The 19,733-nt window shown below is 40.3% G+C and overlaps 2 protein-coding genes across 2 annotated transcripts; one reads left to right on the top strand and one right to left on the bottom strand.

Annotated features, from left to right (window-relative positions):
• Nucleotides 1–2,337: 2,337 nt before the first annotated feature.
• Nucleotides 2,338–5,859, top strand: LOC102702561 (lipase-like). The gene is made up of 8 exons (XM_040524183.1): nt 2,338–3,008; nt 3,120–3,214; nt 3,440–3,543; nt 3,639–3,739; nt 4,395–4,495; nt 4,587–5,024; nt 5,123–5,254; nt 5,474–5,859. Exons 1-8 carry the CDS (start codon nt 2,724–2,726, stop codon nt 5,631–5,633), a joined length of 1,416 nt encoding a protein of 471 aa, XP_040380117.1. The 5' UTR covers nt 2,338–2,723; the 3' UTR covers nt 5,634–5,859.
• Nucleotides 5,860–9,687: 3,828 nt separating this feature from the next.
• LOC102702285 (squamosa promoter-binding-like protein 9) lies at nt 9,688–18,445 on the bottom strand. Its single transcript, XM_015837735.2, has 10 exons — nt 17,613–18,445; nt 16,421–16,593; nt 14,659–14,912; nt 14,482–14,556; nt 14,283–14,390; nt 13,836–13,953; nt 13,393–13,528; nt 12,261–12,435; nt 11,003–11,533; nt 9,688–10,249 (listed from the first exon to the last, which is right to left on the bottom strand). The coding sequence occupies exons 1-10, from the start codon at nt 18,236–18,238 to the stop codon at nt 9,938–9,940; spliced, it is 2,508 nt and encodes an 835-aa protein (XP_015693221.2). The 5' UTR covers nt 18,239–18,445; the 3' UTR covers nt 9,688–9,937.
• Between the last annotated feature and the right edge of the window lie 1,288 nt (nt 18,446–19,733).

Raw genomic sequence — 19,733 nt, 5'->3', positions numbered from 1 at the left:
CGTATGAGCACTATGATTTTTGGAAGGATAGGGTAAGAGTAATGGTAGGCGATTTAAAAGAATAGCACATAGTTAAATATTGCCATTGACAAAAGCGGGTGGGTCTATTTGGATATCTCTAGAAGCTACGGCAATTTATAAGCTTCAAAAGATCTACAAACAAGGGGAAAAAAACTGTCACGCGGACTAAAAGTCTATGTTTCCGTAGGGAATTAAAGATGTGATGGAGCGTGCTTGTCTGGCTTAATTTTATACTCGTCCAGTCTCAAAGTGTGGTCACGTAGCTAAGAAGTCCACGAGACAACTTTTCACATTTTCCATACATTTTTTTTTCCGTCTAGAAGGCACACGAGAGGAACAAGAGCAATCAGCGAAATTGTTTTGTGGATAACCAACGCATGCGCGCGTGTGATTGCACGGTAGAAGTGTCTGCTGTATGAAATGGAATTTGGTTAGTCACTCTTCAAGAAACTGCGCCTGCGCTGCACCACACGTCACGTAAGTACGTCCTGACGGCCTGAATGAGCTTGATGGGTCAACACTCAGGCCCGGTTTAGTTCCTAATTTTTTTTTCTAAAAACATCATATCGAATTTTTCGACATCGAAATGAAGCATTATGGGGAAATCGTGAGACGAATATTTTGAGTCTAATTAGGACGTGATTAGCCATAAGTGCTATAATAACCAATTTGTGCTAATGATGGATTAATTAGACTCAAAAATTCGTCTCGCGGTTTCCATGCGGAATCTAAAATTTGTTTTGTAATTAGACTACGTTTAACACTTTAAATGTGTGTAAAAAAATTTGATGTGATGTTTTTGTAAAATCCTTTTGCAAACTTAAACAAGACCTCAAACACTTGAGAGAAACATGAGTAATGCATCCGCCCCATAATAACCTCATTTATTGTTTTTCCGTGTCCAATGTTTGACCATTCATCTTATTTGAAAATTTTATGCAAAAACTTAAAAAAATTAGCCACGTATAAAATACTATTCATATTTTATCATCCAATAACAATAAAAATATTATTTATAAAAAAAATTCAAATAAGACGAATGGTCAAACGTTGGACACGGAAAAACAAAAAATAAGGTTATTATGGGACGGAGGTAGCAGTAATTTGGAGCCGCTGCTTATGCTGACAGAAGCTTCTGGAATTAATCTAACTGCAGATATTAAAGTTGACCAATTTACCTTTTACTTGTTCAATTAAAAAAAGTGTATGACGTCCGAAAAGTCTTCGGTCCATCTGTTAGCAACAGCTGAAAATATGTATATGTATTTACGTAAAAATAATTTATAGCCAAAACTTGCATACATGTATGTCTTTAGCAACTTAAATGCTATTTTAAAAGAACTACATAAAAACATATAAAACAATTATAAAATTGAATTTTTGGCGGGCACACTCGTACATACGTTGTAGGGCAAATAATGAGGCCCCATGTTCATGGCATTCCCTAAGTTTGATTTAGCCGTGGACCGGTGGACGGGATCATTTTCGACGCCTCACGTATATATAGCGCACAGCGCAGTTGTGCGTGGCTGCATGCAGCACGTACCGAATATTTGAATGTCAACTACGCGTATCCGGCAAAATAAACACCCAAGGAAAAGAACAAACCCATTCCCAGGTCCCCGTCCTGGCGTCCTGCAAACGATAGACGGGGAGTGCGACGGGTGACGTAATTGGGCTCCATCGTTTCGCACTTACAACTGCTTATAAACTAAAATTTGAATTTTAGAATTTAATTTTAAACTTGCTTATGTGGTTTTTTTATCCTGATTTATTTTAAATATTTCGTTTTGAATCGCTATGGACACGTATATAAAAGTTTTACCTGTAAATTATTTTCCGTTTGTAAAAAATATGTTTTCGCTTATTCACCCAAAAAGCGAAATAATGGTAAGTACACTCTGACGCAGTCCGACCTGGCACCCGCCCTCCACGACTGACAGCGCGACCCGCCCGCCCCCCCCCCCCCCCCCCCCCCCCCCCATGCCAAGCGTACGCCCGCGCCGCCGCGAAACCGAGGCGCCAACCGGCAGGAGCTCCACACGCCCATGCCCCCCCTCCCAGCCGAATCCCAGCACGGCACGGTCTCCTGCTCCTCGCGTCGATCCGCCGTCCGGTTCACCACCGGCCAACCAACCCAACCCCAACCCCAACCCAACCCAACGCAACGCAACTTACCCCCCTATGACCAGAAGAAATCACCACGCCGCGCGAGCGCGACGACGCCAAAACGGCCCCGCGCGAATCGCACCGCACCGCGCCCACCCGCGCGTGTTTATAAATAGCCGCGAGCCGGATAATTGCCCGGGGGGGATCGGCGCGGCGCTGCGGCTGTGCTGGCTTGGCAAGGGCCCCCACCAAACAAACATAGCGAGGGAAAGGAAAAGGTACGCTTGCAAGCGAGGCAGCGACAGCGAGCGACGGGCGACGGGCGACGACGCGACGGAAGGGGAGGAGACGAAGGAAAGAAGAAGGGGGGAAGACACGGGAGGAGGACGGCGCGCGCCAATCCGGAGGCGCCACCCGGTTCGTTCGTTCGTTCGTCTCTCCTTCCTGTTCCTCTTCTTGTGGGGGCCGGCAAGAAGAGGGATAGGAGAGGAGGCGGCGGAGAGAGGTGACCCGTCGCGCGGCGGCGGCGTGGTTGTTGTAGATAGATTGGTTCGGTTGCCGGGGGGCGTGAGGAGGAGGGGGCGGAGAGGGGCATGGCGAGGTTCATTCTGAGCCTGCTGGAGCTCGGCGTCAGCGCGACGGTGCACCTGCTCTTCGGGTTCTACGTCTTCAGCACGGCCGTCGCGGCGGACATCTCGCAGGCGGCGGCGGCCTCGGGGTGCCTGCTGCTGCGGCGCCCGGCGGCGTCGAGGGCGGGGCTCGTCAACGTTGCTGCGGCCGGGGAGGAGGAGGAGCGGAGGGGCGCCGCGCCCGTCGTGCTCGACGGCTCGCCGCCGCCCATCGTCCTCGTCCACGGCATCTTCGGCTTCGGGAAAGGGGTACGTACGCCACGAGGTGGTTTCTCAGGGGGTTTGGGTGCTCGGCGAAATGCCGCAGAGACCTACGCGTGCTCACAGCGTTCTTCCGGCGCATTGTTTTCCCTCGTGCAGAGGCTCGGTGGGCTCTCCTATTTCGCCGGCGCCGAGAAGAAGGACGACCGCGTGCTTGTGCCTGATTTGGGATCGCTCACCAGCATCCATGATAGGTAGGTGGTTTGGAAAAGTAGCAAAATTCTTCGAAAATAATACAGGCACAGAATACTTCCAGTTGGTGGATGCCAACTTCTTTAATTTTCCTCCAGCTACCTTGATTTTTTTTCCGCTTATGATTTGATATCTCTCGGTACTCGTGAAAAAGATTATCCTTTTGGATTAGTATATTGGTCTACCATTTGATTTTTGGGGAAACTGATAGTTCTTGGCGCCTGCAGGGCGCGCGAGCTGTTCTACTACCTCAAAGGAGGGCAGGTGGACTACGGCGAGGAGCACAGCAAAGTTTGCGGGCACGCGCGGTTCGGGAGGACGTATGACACAGGTAGTAGAAATTTTCGACGAACAGAAATCATCTCTATGATCTTATAGAAATTCTGATCTTTGCTGTTAGCTAACTGTACTTGCAATTGGCCGCAGGCCATTACCCGGTCTGGGACGAGCAGAACCCGGTGCACTTTGTCGGGCACTCGGCCGGCGTGCAGGTTGTGAGGGTGCTGCATCAGATGCTTGCCGACAAGGTACAGAAAAAAAATTCAGTGCCTTTTGTTTCTTGGTGGTAGAATGCTCATGCTTATCATGTGCTTTCAAAGGAATGGTTCTTGTGATAAGGAGTGCATGCATAAAGTACCCAAATTAGTAATTCAGCCTCACTGCTTTTGCATGATGTTTTAGTTAATTGGGGCATCTGTTAATTAGCAATTGTAGAGAAATGGGGTGAAGTGATTGTTTGGGTTTTTTATGGAAGAAGCAAACAGCGTATTTACAAATGAAAAATAATTTGTGAATAAAAATTTTATATACATATTCTTATCGATCTAAAAGTTTAGGCTGGAAAATAAACTTTGATGAAAAAACCTCAAAATCAACTTCAAATTCAAGGTTGAAAATTTAAATTTTGGCTTATAAGCATAAGGAAAAAAGATGGGGGTGTTTGTATTTAATTTGGCCGATTTTCGTTCTAAATTTCCTTTTTTTTTAACTTCATGTGGTTTCGCACAGCAATTTTGCAACTAAATTGAACACCTGAAGTATGTCTGAGCGCATACCACTCCTTTGGCTTTATTCATGTTGCATGCTGTCCTCACTTGCTGCATGCCTGTGCCGGCAGTTTTTGAGCATGCTATTGTGTTACAGGAACATGAGAGCTTTAACACGTGTTGATACTTATCTCAGGCTTTCCCTGGACATGATACTTCAGAAGAGTGGGTTCTTAGCCTTACTTCCTTGTCGGGTGCGCTTAATGGAACCACGAGAACTTACTATGATGGCATGCTGTAAGTGTTGTCTGAAAATTATAAAGATTTAATATGATTACATCTTTTTATGCTCACGTTTTCATCATATTTCATTCTCGACTACTTTCAGGGCTGAAGATGGAAGATCCATGAAATCTGTCTGTCTTCTTCAGCTCTGCCGGATTGGAGTTATTGTGTATGATTGGTTAGACATTCCTTGGTTGAAGAATTACTATAATTTTGGTTTTGATCACTTTGAAATGTCATGGAGAAAAGTGGGCTTCTCAGGTCTAATTGACCTGTTGCTGGGGCACAGTGGGCCATTTGCCTCGGGAGACTGGATTCTGCCCGACCTTACAATCCAAGGATCTCTAAAACTTAACTCTACATTGAGGACCTTTCCCAATACATTCTACTTCAGTTATGCTACAAAGAAAACAAGAAAGCTTTTTGGAATTACAGTGCCTTCGAGCGTCCTTGGAATTCACCCCATGCTCTTTCTCAGAGTCCTCCAAATGTGTATGTGGAGGTTCCCTCAAAATGCGCCTCTACCTTACAAAGGATACAGGTGAATCGTCTGCTCCAAGCCAAATTAACTAACACAGCTTACAGTTCTTATTTCCTTGTGTAGCACCTTACAGCTCATTATTTGGTTCATAATCTTAGGGATGAAGACTGGGAAGATAATGATGGGGCTTTGAACACAATCTCCATGACCCATCCTCGCATTCCTGTAGAGCATCCAAACCGTTTTGTAGTGGATGATTCTGACTGCCACCCTTTGCAACCTGGGATATGGTTAGTGCTGCATTTCATAGTCTTGTTTAAAGTTGCTTGGTGAATCAATTGTTTTAACTTGCATTAAAAGACACTGTTTCATGCACTCTTCTCGAAAAGCACAAAGAAAATTCGGTACTAAGTTCAAGTGAAACGTTTATTAAAACACAAAAGAGAGCATACACTTAATGTGCTTAACGTAAAATTATGTATTCTTACATAATTCTCCGTCGTGTACAGGTATTACAAGATTATTGAAGCCGATCACATTCTTTTCATTGTAAATCGCGAAAGAGCCGGAGTGCAGTTTGATTTACTGTATGATGGCATTTTCCAAAGGTGCAGAAAGCATGCGTTTAGGAAGAGCCCCCCTACTGTACCAAATGAAACGAGTCAATAGCAGACTTCACTCAAATGGAAATCTATCTAGGTAGTAGAAAGGAAGGAAAAAAGGAATCGCTATGTTTTTTTTTGCTTCTCTTTCGCCCCCGACCACCATGTAGATGTAACGACATTGTAAATGTAAATTACATTTTTCACGTGAGGAAGAATTCATACTTATAACTCCCTGGTTCTTGGAACTGAAGTTCAAGGTGACGGTTGGTAAAATCTTTCACACTTATCTGTTTACTATTACCTGATGGGTAACAGGCCCATCATTGTGACGTCTTTGGCAACCATGACGATCACTTTGGCAACAATGACACGATCGCTGTGGAGCCAAATCTACCGTGTTGCTAGAAGGTAAGCTTGGCAATGATGACATGAGTTTTTGCAAAGTTAACCATGGCGATGCTTTTATGACAAGCTCAACAATAAGGGCATGTTTAATGGTAAAGTCTATTATGAACTCTATCATAAGCAATGTCAGCAACAAGAGTCTATTTTATAATTATACATAAAGATAGAATCAGATGTGGTTTCTTCATTAATATAATAAAATATTTTTTATTACGCTAATTTTTTTATACATCCTCATGCAAGAAAGTTTCATGTGATAAATCCTAAGAGTCGACTTTAAGTCGTTGCCATGATAAATCCTAAGAGTCGACTTCAAGTCGTTGCCATGCATAACAATGTTTTTTCTCTCTCCTTCCCTCTTTCCTGTACGTCACCAAATTTGCTTACGTGGTGATTGAGAGAATCAGCTAATAAATACCTTTGTACGTACCCTAATACCTTGTGTTGGACTCTTATGGTTCTTAGTAGTTAGTTGGAGTTGCTCCAGGCCATGTTTTTTCTTTCCCTATAACCCTAACATATCTAGGGTTTTCACTCTTGCTTATATTATTGAAAGGTCTATTACCAATTTAGTTTGGAAAATATGGTACATATCGGTTTTCAAAAAAAAAATGGTACATATGTTTAGGTTTGTATGTCCAGTACAAGGGAAATTGCACAAATTTAGCCTGCCAACGTTGATTCTCCACAGGATTAGAGAGATTGTAGGTCAACCACTTGTCTGTGGCTTAATTGTTAGATATTCGTATTAATTCTGAGTCATCAGCAGCAGTAGTCTAAATATAACAGGTTGCGTTAATGAGATGTTTTGTCCCTTTTTAATTTCTTTTGGTGAAAAGAAGCGATTGATGGTTGCATCTCTTAGGGTATTCTCAACCCATAATATTAGATATGGGCATTCCCAACTCAATGACTAGGATGGTGCCTATAACATTAAATAAGTTGCCATCTAGGATAAAAGATGATGTGGCAAGTGAATAAATGAGAAAAGAGAATAAAACCATATCTTGCATAAGACATGGTTTCTACCCAACATTCAAGATATCATGTGAGATAAGTAGCATTAAATTGAAGTATGGAATAGTGATGTTTGCATTGGAAGAGTAGTGTCTAGTACTAGTTTCTTGATGATGTGGAGTTTATGGAAACTACATCTAGTGGAGTTTATGGAAACTTCTCATCATCAAGAAACTAGTACTAGACACTACTCTTCCAATACAAACATCACTATTCCACATTTAAATTTAATGCTACTTATCTCACATGATATCTTGGATGTTACGTAGAAATCATGTCTCATGCAAAACATAGTTTTATTCTTTTTTTCTCATTTATTCACTTGCCACATCATTTTTCATCCTATGTGACAACTTATTTAATGCTATAGATATCATCCTAGTCATTGGTTTGGGAATGTCCTTATTGCTGTCAAAATCAGGTTTTGGATGTGTTTGTTTATTTGGCCCGGAATCTCCTCGCTTGCCTAGGAAAGAACGTGGGTCGGTCGGTGTGTAATTCAAAGTTAAACATTTCTAAGTTGTTTAGCAGTAATTAAGATTGGGAAGAAAAAATATATAATGGCATCTAATAGTGAGGAATAAATGAGGGTATGAGAGGGATAAAATTGAATCTTGAAATAATTGATGTGAAATGTAGGGTTAGAAATGCTTATATTTAGAAATAATATGCAAGTGCTAGATATGCTTATATTTTGGCATAGATGGAGTAAATGAATTAGATTGTATTTTGAAGTGGAACTTACTTGCTCCGTTTCACTACGTTAGATTTTTTACTTTTACATAATTTATATATATATATATATATATATATATTGATGCATCTAGACATATATAATAACATATGTACTGATCAATAAAAAAATTTAAAAAATCTTATAATATAAAAATAAATGTTTGTTTTATTAAAGTAGAGTCGATCATAAATTACCCAGGTCGACCCAAGTCTATCCCCTGTCAGCTAGATCTAATATCATATCATAGCCGGGTGTTATCCTATTATAACAATCAAGTATGATTACACCAGTACACCACCAATTACACCGGTACACCACCATGCCTTTATTGTCGTTGTGTTCCAGCAATGTTAATCAACACTTCTGAGTCCATCTTTTTTTAATATACTTATAAACTAAAATTTAAATTTTAACCTTAAATTTAGAATAGATTTTAGGAGGCTTTTCATCGTACTTTATTTTTTAGCCTTGGCTTTTAAATCGTTAAGAACAGTTTTATTCGCAAAATATTTTTTATTTGCTCATTTGTCTTTTTCTTAGAAAAAAGTAAACAACCACTCCCTTCATTGAGTTCAAAGTTGCTGTGATTGTCTACTACGAGCAGTGTGTATCATCGGTTTCTCTCACCCCTGTAGGTGTTTCAAGTGCATATCCACACTTCCATAGTGTGTCATGCATAATCGCTGTCTCAAGCAATCAGCCTGCAGCGGGGTTTCAAGCAAAGGGAGTTAGATGCAAGTGTAACTTGGATGAGGTGTTTCGTTATTTCATCAGGGTGAGGAAAAGCAGAAATGGAATTGGCATTCAGGTGTCTTTTATGATAATCTCAATTTGAGAACTTACATTTAAGTGTATTGGCAAACTGTTTTTTCTTCTCATCTGATTTGCAAACTATATTTAAAGATGGAACCACTGTGACAACATGAAAGTCAGATTTTTTTTTTTGGTACAACAAACAACGATAACAAAATTTTCCTCATAATATAACATATTTACATTTCTACATTAACTTTAAATTAAGAAGCATACTATGCAAAGAATACAGCAACCACAAACGAACCTTTATGCCTACCCTAATTGTTTGGGTTTGGGTCAGCTGCATCCAGGCATCGACAATTTATTAGCACCTTTCTTCGTGAAAAATGCATCAATTTGCAAGCAAGGGAGTTATGACCAGTGCTCGCTGGAGCAGCATGGCATCATGACATTGTTACAAAATACTCCCTCCGTTCCATATTATATAGGATTTTGATTTTTTGTTTGTAATGTTGGACCACTCGTCTTATTCAAAAAAATTGAAAATATTATTTATTTTGTTTATTATTAAAAGTAGTTTAAGTATTACTTATAAATTTTTATATTTACACTAAATTTTTGAATAAGACGAATGGTTAAAAACTATAAGAGAATAGTCAAAATCCTATATAATCTGGGACTGAGAGAGTATGAGATATTAGCGCGCTCAGCTGCAATAGAAGGAAGCAATAGCATATCCGATATGCCTTAGGTGGTGTTTAGATTAAGAAAATTTTTAGAAGAAATGTCACGTCAAATGTTTAACCGGATGTCAGAAGGGGTTTTCGGACACGAATGAAAAAACGAATTTCACAGATAGCCTAGAAACCACGAGACGAATCTTTTAAGCCTAATTAATCCATCGTTAGCACATGTTGGTTACTGTAACACTTATGACTAATCATGGGTTAATTAGGCTCAAAAGATTCGTCTCAAGATTTCTTTCATAACTGTGCAATTAGTTTTTTTGGTTCATTTATGTTTAATGCTTTATTTAGGTGTCCAAAAATTCGATGTGAAGTTTTTGAAAAAGAATTTTGGGAACTAAACAAGGCCTTAGCTTGACTGCTGCAGAACTTAAGGTGGTCAATGTTTGTCAGGTACTGATAATGAATATTACTACATATTCGGTCCCAGTTCAGTCGTATGGAGTGACATTGGATAATTCTATGCAAATCATGACTTCAATCCCTGTCTCAAGCACTAAACAGCTTTTACATTTTCGGTATGCACCTGGTAGTGTCTTCAGGCAACAATGCTCTCACTTTTTTGCCAAAAAAGATGCAAAATTTGCATTTATGCCTGTGAATCCTCTTCCAAACATCAGATGCACAACAAGCTAAGCCTCAAATTAGGAGATACATATGATACAGAGGAAAGCAGCAGGAAGAAGGTTAATCTAATCTACCTTCGAACTATGATGAGTAGTTCCTAGATATGTACCTCTTTACTGGCGCAGCAAGCACCCCTACTCTGTGTGGGTGGAAAAGGACAACACAAGCCGTAAAACACAGCACCGCAGTAATTACCACAGTGGTGACAAGACGCATTCTCATGGCACCACCTGGAAGAATACCAATGGAGGCAGGGCTAAGCCATCTAGCATTGATATCAGGGTGGCAGCATTGTCTGTGTGGGAGAGATTTAGGCATTAGAGGCATATTTTCTTCCTCTCCAGAAGCTACATTAGTTGAGCGCAAATCATGTTCTCCACTGGATCCAGTACCCTGCAAAAAGGTTCCAAACACTTCAGTCTGCCAGATGTAAAAAACCAACAAAAAACATGCGATTAAAAAAGGAAAATAAATATAAATATAACACCAATGTTGTTATGTTGTTTCAACACTTGATAAGGTCAGGGTTCTCCCATGCATTTCCCATGATTCAATCAAAAGTTAAAAAAAAAAAAAGATGACCCAAACTCAATAGGTAATCAGGACCAAGATCTTGGATCCAATGGGAGATGCAACAATATGGTTGAATTGTGGATTTATCTAACTACATATGATTATAACAAAGAGCAGTGCCATCCATACTAATAAATCTTACTAACAACGTTCTGAAGAGTTTAATTTAATTAGTTGGAAACTAGAGAAAATCAAGATTCAATAATAATGTGCCACAAGTGTTTGTAAAAACCATTTGTACTATAACTTTTTTAAGGTAACCAAATTTTTTTTGTGAGATCCTCTATCAAATATGAACCAGTAAAAGGAGAAACTTCACAATGGAAACTGCATATAATAACTATTTACTCTAGCAAACTAAACTCTGACATGCATATTTTGTTACACAGACCTGCACGTGTGGGATGCCAATTTCAAGCCAAATACCAGTCTGATAAAATCTTTTGGCCTACAGCATGAAACTATGTTTTCTAGTTTTATTAATTTTTGTATGTCGATTAGAAAATGCTCAGTGTTATGAAGAATGGTGTCACTTCATTGTCATTGATATTAGCTTGTAAAACGATCACTTACTACTTCAGCAAGTGGCACAGAAGTGCCCAACATTGGCGGGTTCGGAGCATTATCACTTGCCCATCTTGTATCATTCTGTGTCTGCTTGTCATATTTAGGTCTGTTATCAACAATATTTCGAGCTTCGCTTACATATCCAAGAAATTCTGTTACATGATTTTCCAGTCTACCCTTTTCCAAGTTGGAAAGAACCTCTGACCCTATGATGTTATCCAAAGAGTTCACTATTATTTCCAGAACATTGATAAAATCGTTCTGTATAAGGAATTTCATCATGCATATCCATCTCTGAATATTTGCTAAACTCAGTAGGTTTTGAAATTCATCTGGAGATGGTTTCCTTATTAGCCATCCAATGTCGATGAGGAATCCCGACATTGCAGTCTGTCGAAGTCCTCGAAGCTCACAAGGATCAGAACTTTTGTCCAGAGAACCACACAGAGCATCATGTATCCGCTCTAGTTCAGAACATAAATGCTTGCTACCAACAAGAATAGGAACAAAATTTGATAGTCCAAAAACATTTTCCACCTGCAAAAGAAAATCATAGAACTGCGGTCATCACATAGAACCACAGAAGTGTCAAAAGGTGATAGCTTAATCTGGAACACCATGATGAAAACAAGCAAACTGTCAATTAATTGGTCATATTAGAAATAAGTTTGTTGTGGTTGTCTATTTACTTTTTTGCAAATTGCATATCAATCATACGTTCACAGAACAGTTGCCAAAAAAAACGTTTATGCAAACTAGCTGAATGCATGTGCTTTGCAAAGGATAAAAACATATTATGTTATTTCTAGAATAAATAGAAAAATATTTTTCATGAAATATGTGACCATCTTTTTTATATAGGAAATATCCATATCAATTTGATTTGGATATTCATCTATATTTGATTGATTTTAATATTACGAGGTTAAGGGGATAAATTGTAAAAATGCAATGGGAGTAGGTGGTGGTGGCACTGTCACCACCACTAGAGGCTTTTAGTAGTAAAGAAAAAGGACAACCAGAATAAACTTTAAGCCCCCTAAACAAGATTTCAACAATTTCATGCAGTGCCCAAGAATCAAGAAAGTACAAAGCATACACAAACTTGAGAACACCAATCAGTATGCATCATAGCCAATACGAAGCCAAATGTGTAAAGCATATACTGGTGTGGTGCCAATAAAGAAAAAGGGTGTAGATTAATATGCACAAGACCATGAAGGAGAAAATTTTGCCATTTTAATCATAGGCAGCAGATACTTACTTCTACAAATGCGGGTCCATGGTTATCCAGCTTTGAAGGGGTAATATTTATCCGGAATATTTCATGTTGAGAATCAAGTACAGTTTCTCCACCTTCAACATAATCAAAGGTCTCATGCGACAATATACGGCAACAATCATGCTTCAGGTATAGTCCATCAAATGACACAAGCGACCTGCATGATTACACAAATTCAATGGAACTAAAAAAACACCTGTGGATCATTGAAAACACCTAGCAAGAGCATAGACAGCTGTTGGCTAAGAACATGTCCATAATAATTTGTTACTGTATGGATTCGATTTATGCATACTTACACAACCCATAGACCATCAATGACATGATGCAAAACAATTAAGGTTATAAATGGGGAAAAAATCCATTAAATAGAAGCTAACACATAAAGTATGACCATAATAAAATATTGCCGATCCACTGACTAATGCAATTTCATGTTATCATTGGCTAGCAACTTCTGCCATTTCATGCAGGAATTACTGATGCCTAGAAAGTTCGTGCATGAACATGATCAAATAAATAAGCTGCATACTGGAATACTTTGCACTCATATTGATTTTGTTGCTTCTCCAAGCTGAGGGAATAGATCACAAAAAGAGCGATGGTAGCCCATCGCTCAAAAATTTAGGAAACTAGGTAACTGAGAACTCTCACACACACAGAGTGACAGAGGTTACAGTGCAACCAAGGAATCTAGAGAATGCTTTTAATCATCCTTTCTCCACCCGCTAGCTTATTGTTGAAAACATTAAATACAAACATGCACAGATAAACATATAATTATAAAAGAACGCCACCTCCTGAATCAATGTCTTTCCGAAATGTCACCACTTCCCTCTATAGTAAGAAAATAGTGTCACCATGGGCAACCTTTACATATATAGTAGCTTCTATAAATTAACAGTCATTTAACATTTTAGCTTTACAATAGCTAAATTAAAATTTAATAGTTAAACTTTATTTCATGGACTATGGAAAGTCGACATCAAGAAAGATTATAGTATTTCTCAGGTAGTGGATATATCAACATAGTTAAGCTAACATAATGCATCCTAACAGAAAAATAACCAGCAGGAATGGACAGAAGGTACAACTGCAAGGGAACTTGTCTTACCTGAATTTAGGCTGATCTAGAGAACTTCCACAAAGAATAAGATCAATGGGTTTTCCTGCTTCAAACCATGATGGATGAACGTAGTGGATTCTAGGGGACTGTACTTCTAATCTGGTACTCGTCAATGTTGCTCCATCTGAGATACATCAGTTACTATTCTCAATCAAGGTAATTTTCTTACAAAAACAAAAGATACAATAAGCTAGAAATTAAATGGTGTGAACTAAAAATTATGCATCATGTTGTAACATATGCAACTAATGTTTTTTTTTCAAACACAGTTGTAAATGCAGATAGTAATTGTTGTTGTCAGTATAATATAAATATACTGCATAGATCTATTATGTCAGAACAACATAGTTTAAATATGAATATTTGATGTATAAACAAGAAAGCTTGTGTTGTTATCGTATCATGGAAAAACAGGGTCATGTGGTACATACCTTTCAATACTTGAAATATCATATTATTGACATGGATAAAGAAGGCCCCTTTACCCAGCAGGAGACTATTTGGAGCATTTACCAAGCTTTTGACAAGATTCACTGTGTCTTCTGATAACTGCCCAAAAAATGCAGATATAAATTCAGTGCACTCCAATGTTATCTTGGCAAAGGAAAGAAAGTTAGCATTGTTGATTATTATACAACAAGTCCATCCACTTCACTTTCAAGTAAGCATTCTAACTACACTCATCTATGCAAATGACCATAAGTTGTAAAAGTATGTATACATACCATGGAAATCTATTTTTAACTGGAGGTGGTATAATAATTAGCAGCTCAAAATTTTTGAATTGTAAAACATGGACATGGTATTCAAAGACCAATATTTGGTAGAAAGCCTTCACGTGGATCAATATAAAAAGCTTTTAGTACAAACACACATACCTTGTCCCACATATGTTGCGGCATTGCAACATATACAGTTAAGATTGTACAACCAGGACGAATGTAACCCTCCAGTTCAACAGGCATGCTAGAAAGCCATTCAAATATCTGCATATTTTAGGTACGGCATTGACTTTAGAACAATCTTTTGGATATGAAAACAGCATGCTATTCAGAAACTTAGAGCCTGGTTATATACTTGGTGACGTAAGCGTCGTGGAAATTCAGCAGGATTCCAGTCATACAGCTTGAACGATACACGTCCTGTGGGACACTAGAATGGATGACACAGCATTACTAACAGTCATTCAAGAGAGCAAGAAACTGAAAATAGTATTTATAAAAGAATAACATGTATGCAGGGGAAAGAGCTTACCGAGGATGCGTAAGTACTCTTTGTGTCATGCACTGGAGAATTGGTAAGTTTGGTGTTTTCCTGTTTAGCACCAAGGCAGGCTTCAATGGAAGCCGCGAAAGTCACTAAGCTTTTACTTTGGTCAATTTGCAAACTGGGTTGTGCACATGTCGGAGAACTAAGCACATCTTCTGAACCCACAGGTGTTTCTCTGTCCAAAACCTTATTGCTCAGAACAGTCTCAAGCATCTCACTGGTAGTGGCATCTATGTTCTCTGTTAAAGAAATATTAAGTTAACAAATCTATTCCAGATTAGAAAACAGAAAACTTCCAGTGTGTCTGAAGAAAAGGAATACAGAATTACAGAAACAGAAGCACTGGATCACATAAAGGGTTTGTTCAGTTGCGTAGGTATCACAATTCACAAATAGATAAGACAAATATTAACATTTTCTCAGAACGTCATGCTCAACGATTTCTCAACATATGGCAACAAATAGTATATATATTTTTGGATTGTCTGGCACAACAATGGGGGATTTCGTAGCACTGGAAGGTCCCAGGTTTAGATTTGTGCCACCAAAATTTACACGCTACCAGAGGATCTAATAATATGAAAAAAAAGATATGATAATCAACTATCTGATCACATATATGATGCTTGAATCCTCTTGACCATGTTTACTTCTTGAGGGGGTGAAAGAATAGTGTGCTTGGAGTGGGGATGGATGAGCAATTTGTTTGGAAGAATGGTCCAGTCCTTCTGTTTTGGCTTTGAAGGGACAGATGTGTGGAGCGACCCAGCGCTGGATGGAATGATCTCATGGCGCAAAACAAATACCAGAATAGGGATCGGATGGTCCGACAACAGCCCCACAACACCTACCAAGCACACTGGAAGTTGGTCTGCTGGTTTTTTTTCTAGTGATGGGCTTTATCAAGAGCTAAACTCTATAGTTTATGAACTTTCATGCTTTAGTTATCTGTAGTTTCCTTTAACATGTGTTTGCTTCCTCATTCGTGTTCAGAAAACTAATATCCCAGCTGTATATTTCAGAACACTATAATTTTAATGAAAATGGGTTGGACCTTTGGAGTGAGGTGGATAACAGGTATTTGTAACATTGGATGATAATGATATACTATAGCGACAAAAGTAAGCAATACTTGGAATCCTGCACAACCCTATGTTCTGAACATATTTCAATATTATTCTAGAACAATGATATTAATATCTTTAAAAGAATTGCTTTAAACAAAACAAACTATGAAAGAATGCATGTTATCCATCACATGCATCCTAAATAAGTTTGCTTTTACTGAGTTAGACTGGATTTAGGAAGAGCTCACGATCCCAAATTTCATGATCCCTTGCCAATGAAGTTATATCTACACATTGACTGCCATATTTGCTAGGCAAATAATATGTTGAGCACCTCTATCCTAAAATGCTTTTGAAACAGCTAATCAAATTTATCACTCATATTTGGTCTAGATACATCACAAACCTTTTGTGTTCAACTTCAAATATAAAAGATTCTATCAGAGCAACCCGATAAAAAATAGTTTGGATTCATGTGTTATCTTGAAGGAATATTACATGCTCCTTTTTTCCCACAGACAAGCGTTGTCGCATTAACAATATTGAGTTGTGAGTTACATCATATCCATTATGATTAACATAACAAATAAAAGAAGATTCAAGTAGGCTAGAAAACAGGAGGAAAATAAGCAATATTGCCTGACCAAGATCAAATAGGCTGATTGTTTTGAAATATCTACCTTCTCTTAATTCACCATCACCACTACCATCTGCTGACAAATCCAACTGGTCATCTGCATCTTTCTCCAATATGCCTTTGGAATCAGGTTTTCTTCGTCTTCTTTTGTTGTGTCGCTCCAATTTTCTTCTACAACTCCTCTTATCTTCATCAAAATCTAGTAATATATGAAACCTGAAGCACAAATATAATGAGAGAGGGAATGGAAAAATTTAGCACACCAAAGTAAACTACTAGTAGAAAAACAATATATACAACCAGGACAATTCTTAGGTCACCACAGCTATAGTCAACACCAAAAAGCTTAGGTTAGAACTTCAAGTTTGGCAAATTTAACAATTTCTACCAACAAGTCATAGGCAAAGATTTTTGAACAATTACTAGAGTTATGCTCCAAAAATTTCTCGAGTGGTCAACAGTTTGTGGAGAGATGCATAGGGGCAGCGGTACTTCCATGCTTGCAGTTCTTTTGACAGGTGACCAACATAATTACATCATGTCAAAACCATATACAGGAAACATTTATTAATCAAAGCATGATGTGCCTTTATTTATGAGATTAGTTAAACTTTAAAATTTTAATTTAGAAATGAAACTGGACTTGAATTAGCCTTCTTGAAAATGAGATTGGCATGCGATTTTTTAATGAAGTTCTGTGACCATGCATCAGTGACATAACGATTCAGCGGTTCTGCCTGGAAATGGAACTATTAAAAATTACTTTAATTATATGTTAGCTCCAGTCAATCGTCGCTAGGTTCCACGCCTCCCCCCCCCCCCCCCCCGAAGGTGCCCTCTCAACCCGAACACACAAAAAAAAAATTAAACATCCCATAATTGGCACCTCAGGCAGCGAACTCATTTTCTGACTTTGATAAAATCATATCAATACAGGCATGCAGCAAATTATATGCACCACAGGAAAAGTATGCCTACCAGCTTTAAGCAAACAATCCACTAACACTCATGAGTGTGTAAATGTCTTTGAGACTTTGATGAAATGCCCAAGCCCAGATATCATATCCAGCAACCACGATATTCTAACAGAAGTATATTGCATTAAACACCAAAACATATGGCAACAATTATTCTATAAGCGTTAAAGCATTTAATTATCTCTCCTACTGCTACCGATCTCCATGGGCCTTCCACAAGTTCATAAGACAGCTAGGAGTGAGGAAACTAAGCCTTACTTGCCGCACTGCTGGCAATAGCGCTTCTGGACGCCATCGAGCATAACAGCTGCAGCGTGCGCGCAGCGCAGACACACCCTGTGCCGGCGGTGGTACCCCTTCAGCTCACGTATGTCCGCCTCACAACCAGGCACCTGGCACCTCATCTCGGCAGGAGTCCCACGGCTAGTCCCTCCACCACTTCCTCCGGCCGCCGCACCACTACCACGGCCTGCAGTCTTCGTCTTCTTCCGCGAGCCGGCCAGCAACTCTGTAGCCACGTCCTCGACCTCCAGGGCGGCAGCCATCTCGTCTATCTCGGGGCACGCGCACGGTACCCTCCCCGCGAGGTAGTTCGGGCACACCAGCCGCGGGTCGCGCTTCCTCACGCGACGCTTGCTTCCCTCCGGCTGCATAGACGGCAGCGGCGCTGGCTCCGGGGCCTCCGTCTCCTCCGCCGGCTGCGGCGGCGGGGCAGGGGGCAGCGTCGCCTCGGTGGGATCGGCCTCGATCCCAATCGAACCGTCCCATGGAAGCACCAGCGAGTCGTCTTCGTGGACGGCGAAGTCGAGAAGGTTTCCCCAGTCCCAGACGGGCTCCCCACCCGCCCCCGCCGCGCCACCGCCGTCGGCACCGGGGGCATCCATTCCCACTGGGCCCCTCCCAAAACCCTAACCCTAAACCTGATCCCGGCGGCGGCGCCGATCGGGCGCTCCGGCGATGCGGGATTTCCTCACGAATTCTCGGAGCTCAGCTCGACTTGGCGAGCGGGTAGGCAGCGAGCGAATGAATCGGTCGTCTCGTGTGGTGGGGGGAGGGGAGCTCGGGTAGGTGGGCGGCGTCCGATGACTAGGTGCTGGTGTAGTGGCCGCGGTGGTTATCCTACCCAACCTCACTGACGGAGGGGCCCGCGGCAGGTGCGAACGGTTGGTGGTGCGGGCGTCGGGTGAAAATGCGCAAACGCGAAGGCTGGCGGAGCCGGGGGTGGGGGACAGGGTTCACCTTACCGAAAATCTCTCCCGCCGCGGTAATCTTAGATATCATAAAAACTGAGATGAATTTAAAAATTAAAAAATTGAATTCAAACCTTGCCGGTAAATTCGGTAACCGCGCGGTTTCTCGTGGTAACCGCGGTTTTCGCAGCCAAAACCGCGCGGTTTCACACGGTAACCGTGGCTAATGCGTGCCAAAACAATTCATGAGAACGGCGGAAACCGTGCAAAACCGCGTGGTTTCGGCTGCGAAAATCACGGTTACCGCGAGAAACCGCGAAGTGAAGAATATTTAAAACCAAGAAAATTTGTGAGATATCAAAATGCAAAAAAACTTTAAAAAATCTGAAAAAGTATAGAAAAATAAGAAAAATATTTTGTGACTATATTTGTTACATTTAGGATATGTTATAGTAAAACAAGAAAATTTTAAAATGATATTTTCTAAATTTTTGACATTGCGCCACAAATTTATTTTAACGAGTAACAACAAATTCATTTTAATTATTGTGTCACAAATATACCTACTGCCCATTATTACGATTTACGAACAAAACTATTATGTATGTACTAACATGCACATATAATTTTCCTCTATGCATATTTTTCCTATATCCATCATTGTATATTTGTATTTCATTATGTACAATGTATGTCTAGTATAAATTAATAATGGCTCAACAACAAGATACTATTAACCATCTTCTTACGAAATATTATTTGCAATAGGCTATTTTTTTATTTTTTTTCCTCCGAAATTTTTTGTTATGATTTTTAATTGCGCCGAAAATACGCATTTTTCATGAATTTATTTGACAAAATTATATTATATATCAACCTATACAACATATATTTTTTCCATTCTCAAAAATTTTACATTCTCCTTAAATTCAAACAACTACGGTACCGAGCGAGACACGCGGTTACCGCGGCAAGGAGAACCCTGGTGGGGGAATCTTGAGGCCAAAGCGACCGCGGGCGCTGGGCCCCGCCATGTCAGCGACAGGCTCGGGCGCCCAGTTGCCGCGGTGGGTGGGCCCCGCTCGCGCTGATCTGGCGGCGCATCCGGGCCGTCGGACGGAGATCGGGCGGCGGTGGATGGATTGGGACGCGGGCGGACGGGAGGGGCAGATTGCGCGGGGCCACCACG

The sequence above is a fragment of the Oryza brachyantha genome, chromosome 5 (genome assembly GCF_000231095.2).
Source record: "Oryza brachyantha chromosome 5, ObraRS2, whole genome shotgun sequence".
In the NCBI taxonomy this organism is placed as follows: Eukaryota; Viridiplantae; Streptophyta; class Magnoliopsida; order Poales; family Poaceae; genus Oryza; species Oryza brachyantha.
The sequence above is the reverse complement of the archived record's forward strand: the minus strand, read 5'-3'. Positions and strand labels throughout refer to the sequence as shown.

Excerpts from the sequence above, each read along its gene's own strand:
- LOC102702285 (XM_015837735.2), bottom strand. The coding sequence starts at position 18,238 with ATGGATGCCCCCGGTGCCGACGGCGGTGGCGCGGCGGGGGCGGGTGGG. Across the intron at positions 14,391-14,481 it reads CACGACGCTTACGTCACCAA|ATATTTGAATGGCTTTCTAG; the intron begins GTATATAACCAG and ends TAAAATATGCAG. Across the intron at positions 13,954-14,282 it reads CGCAACATATGTGGGACAAG|TTATCAGAAGACACAGTGAA; the intron begins GTATGTGTGTTT and ends TTTTTTGGGCAG.
- LOC102702561 (XM_040524183.1), top strand. The coding sequence starts at position 2,724 with ATGGCGAGGTTCATTCTGAGCCTGCTGGAGCTCGGCGTCAGCGCGACG. Across the intron at positions 3,544-3,638 it reads CGGGAGGACGTATGACACAG|GCCATTACCCGGTCTGGGAC; the intron begins GTAGTAGAAATT and ends AATTGGCCGCAG. Across the intron at positions 5,025-5,122 it reads CTACCTTACAAAGGATACAG|GGATGAAGACTGGGAAGATA; the intron begins GTGAATCGTCTG and ends TCATAATCTTAG.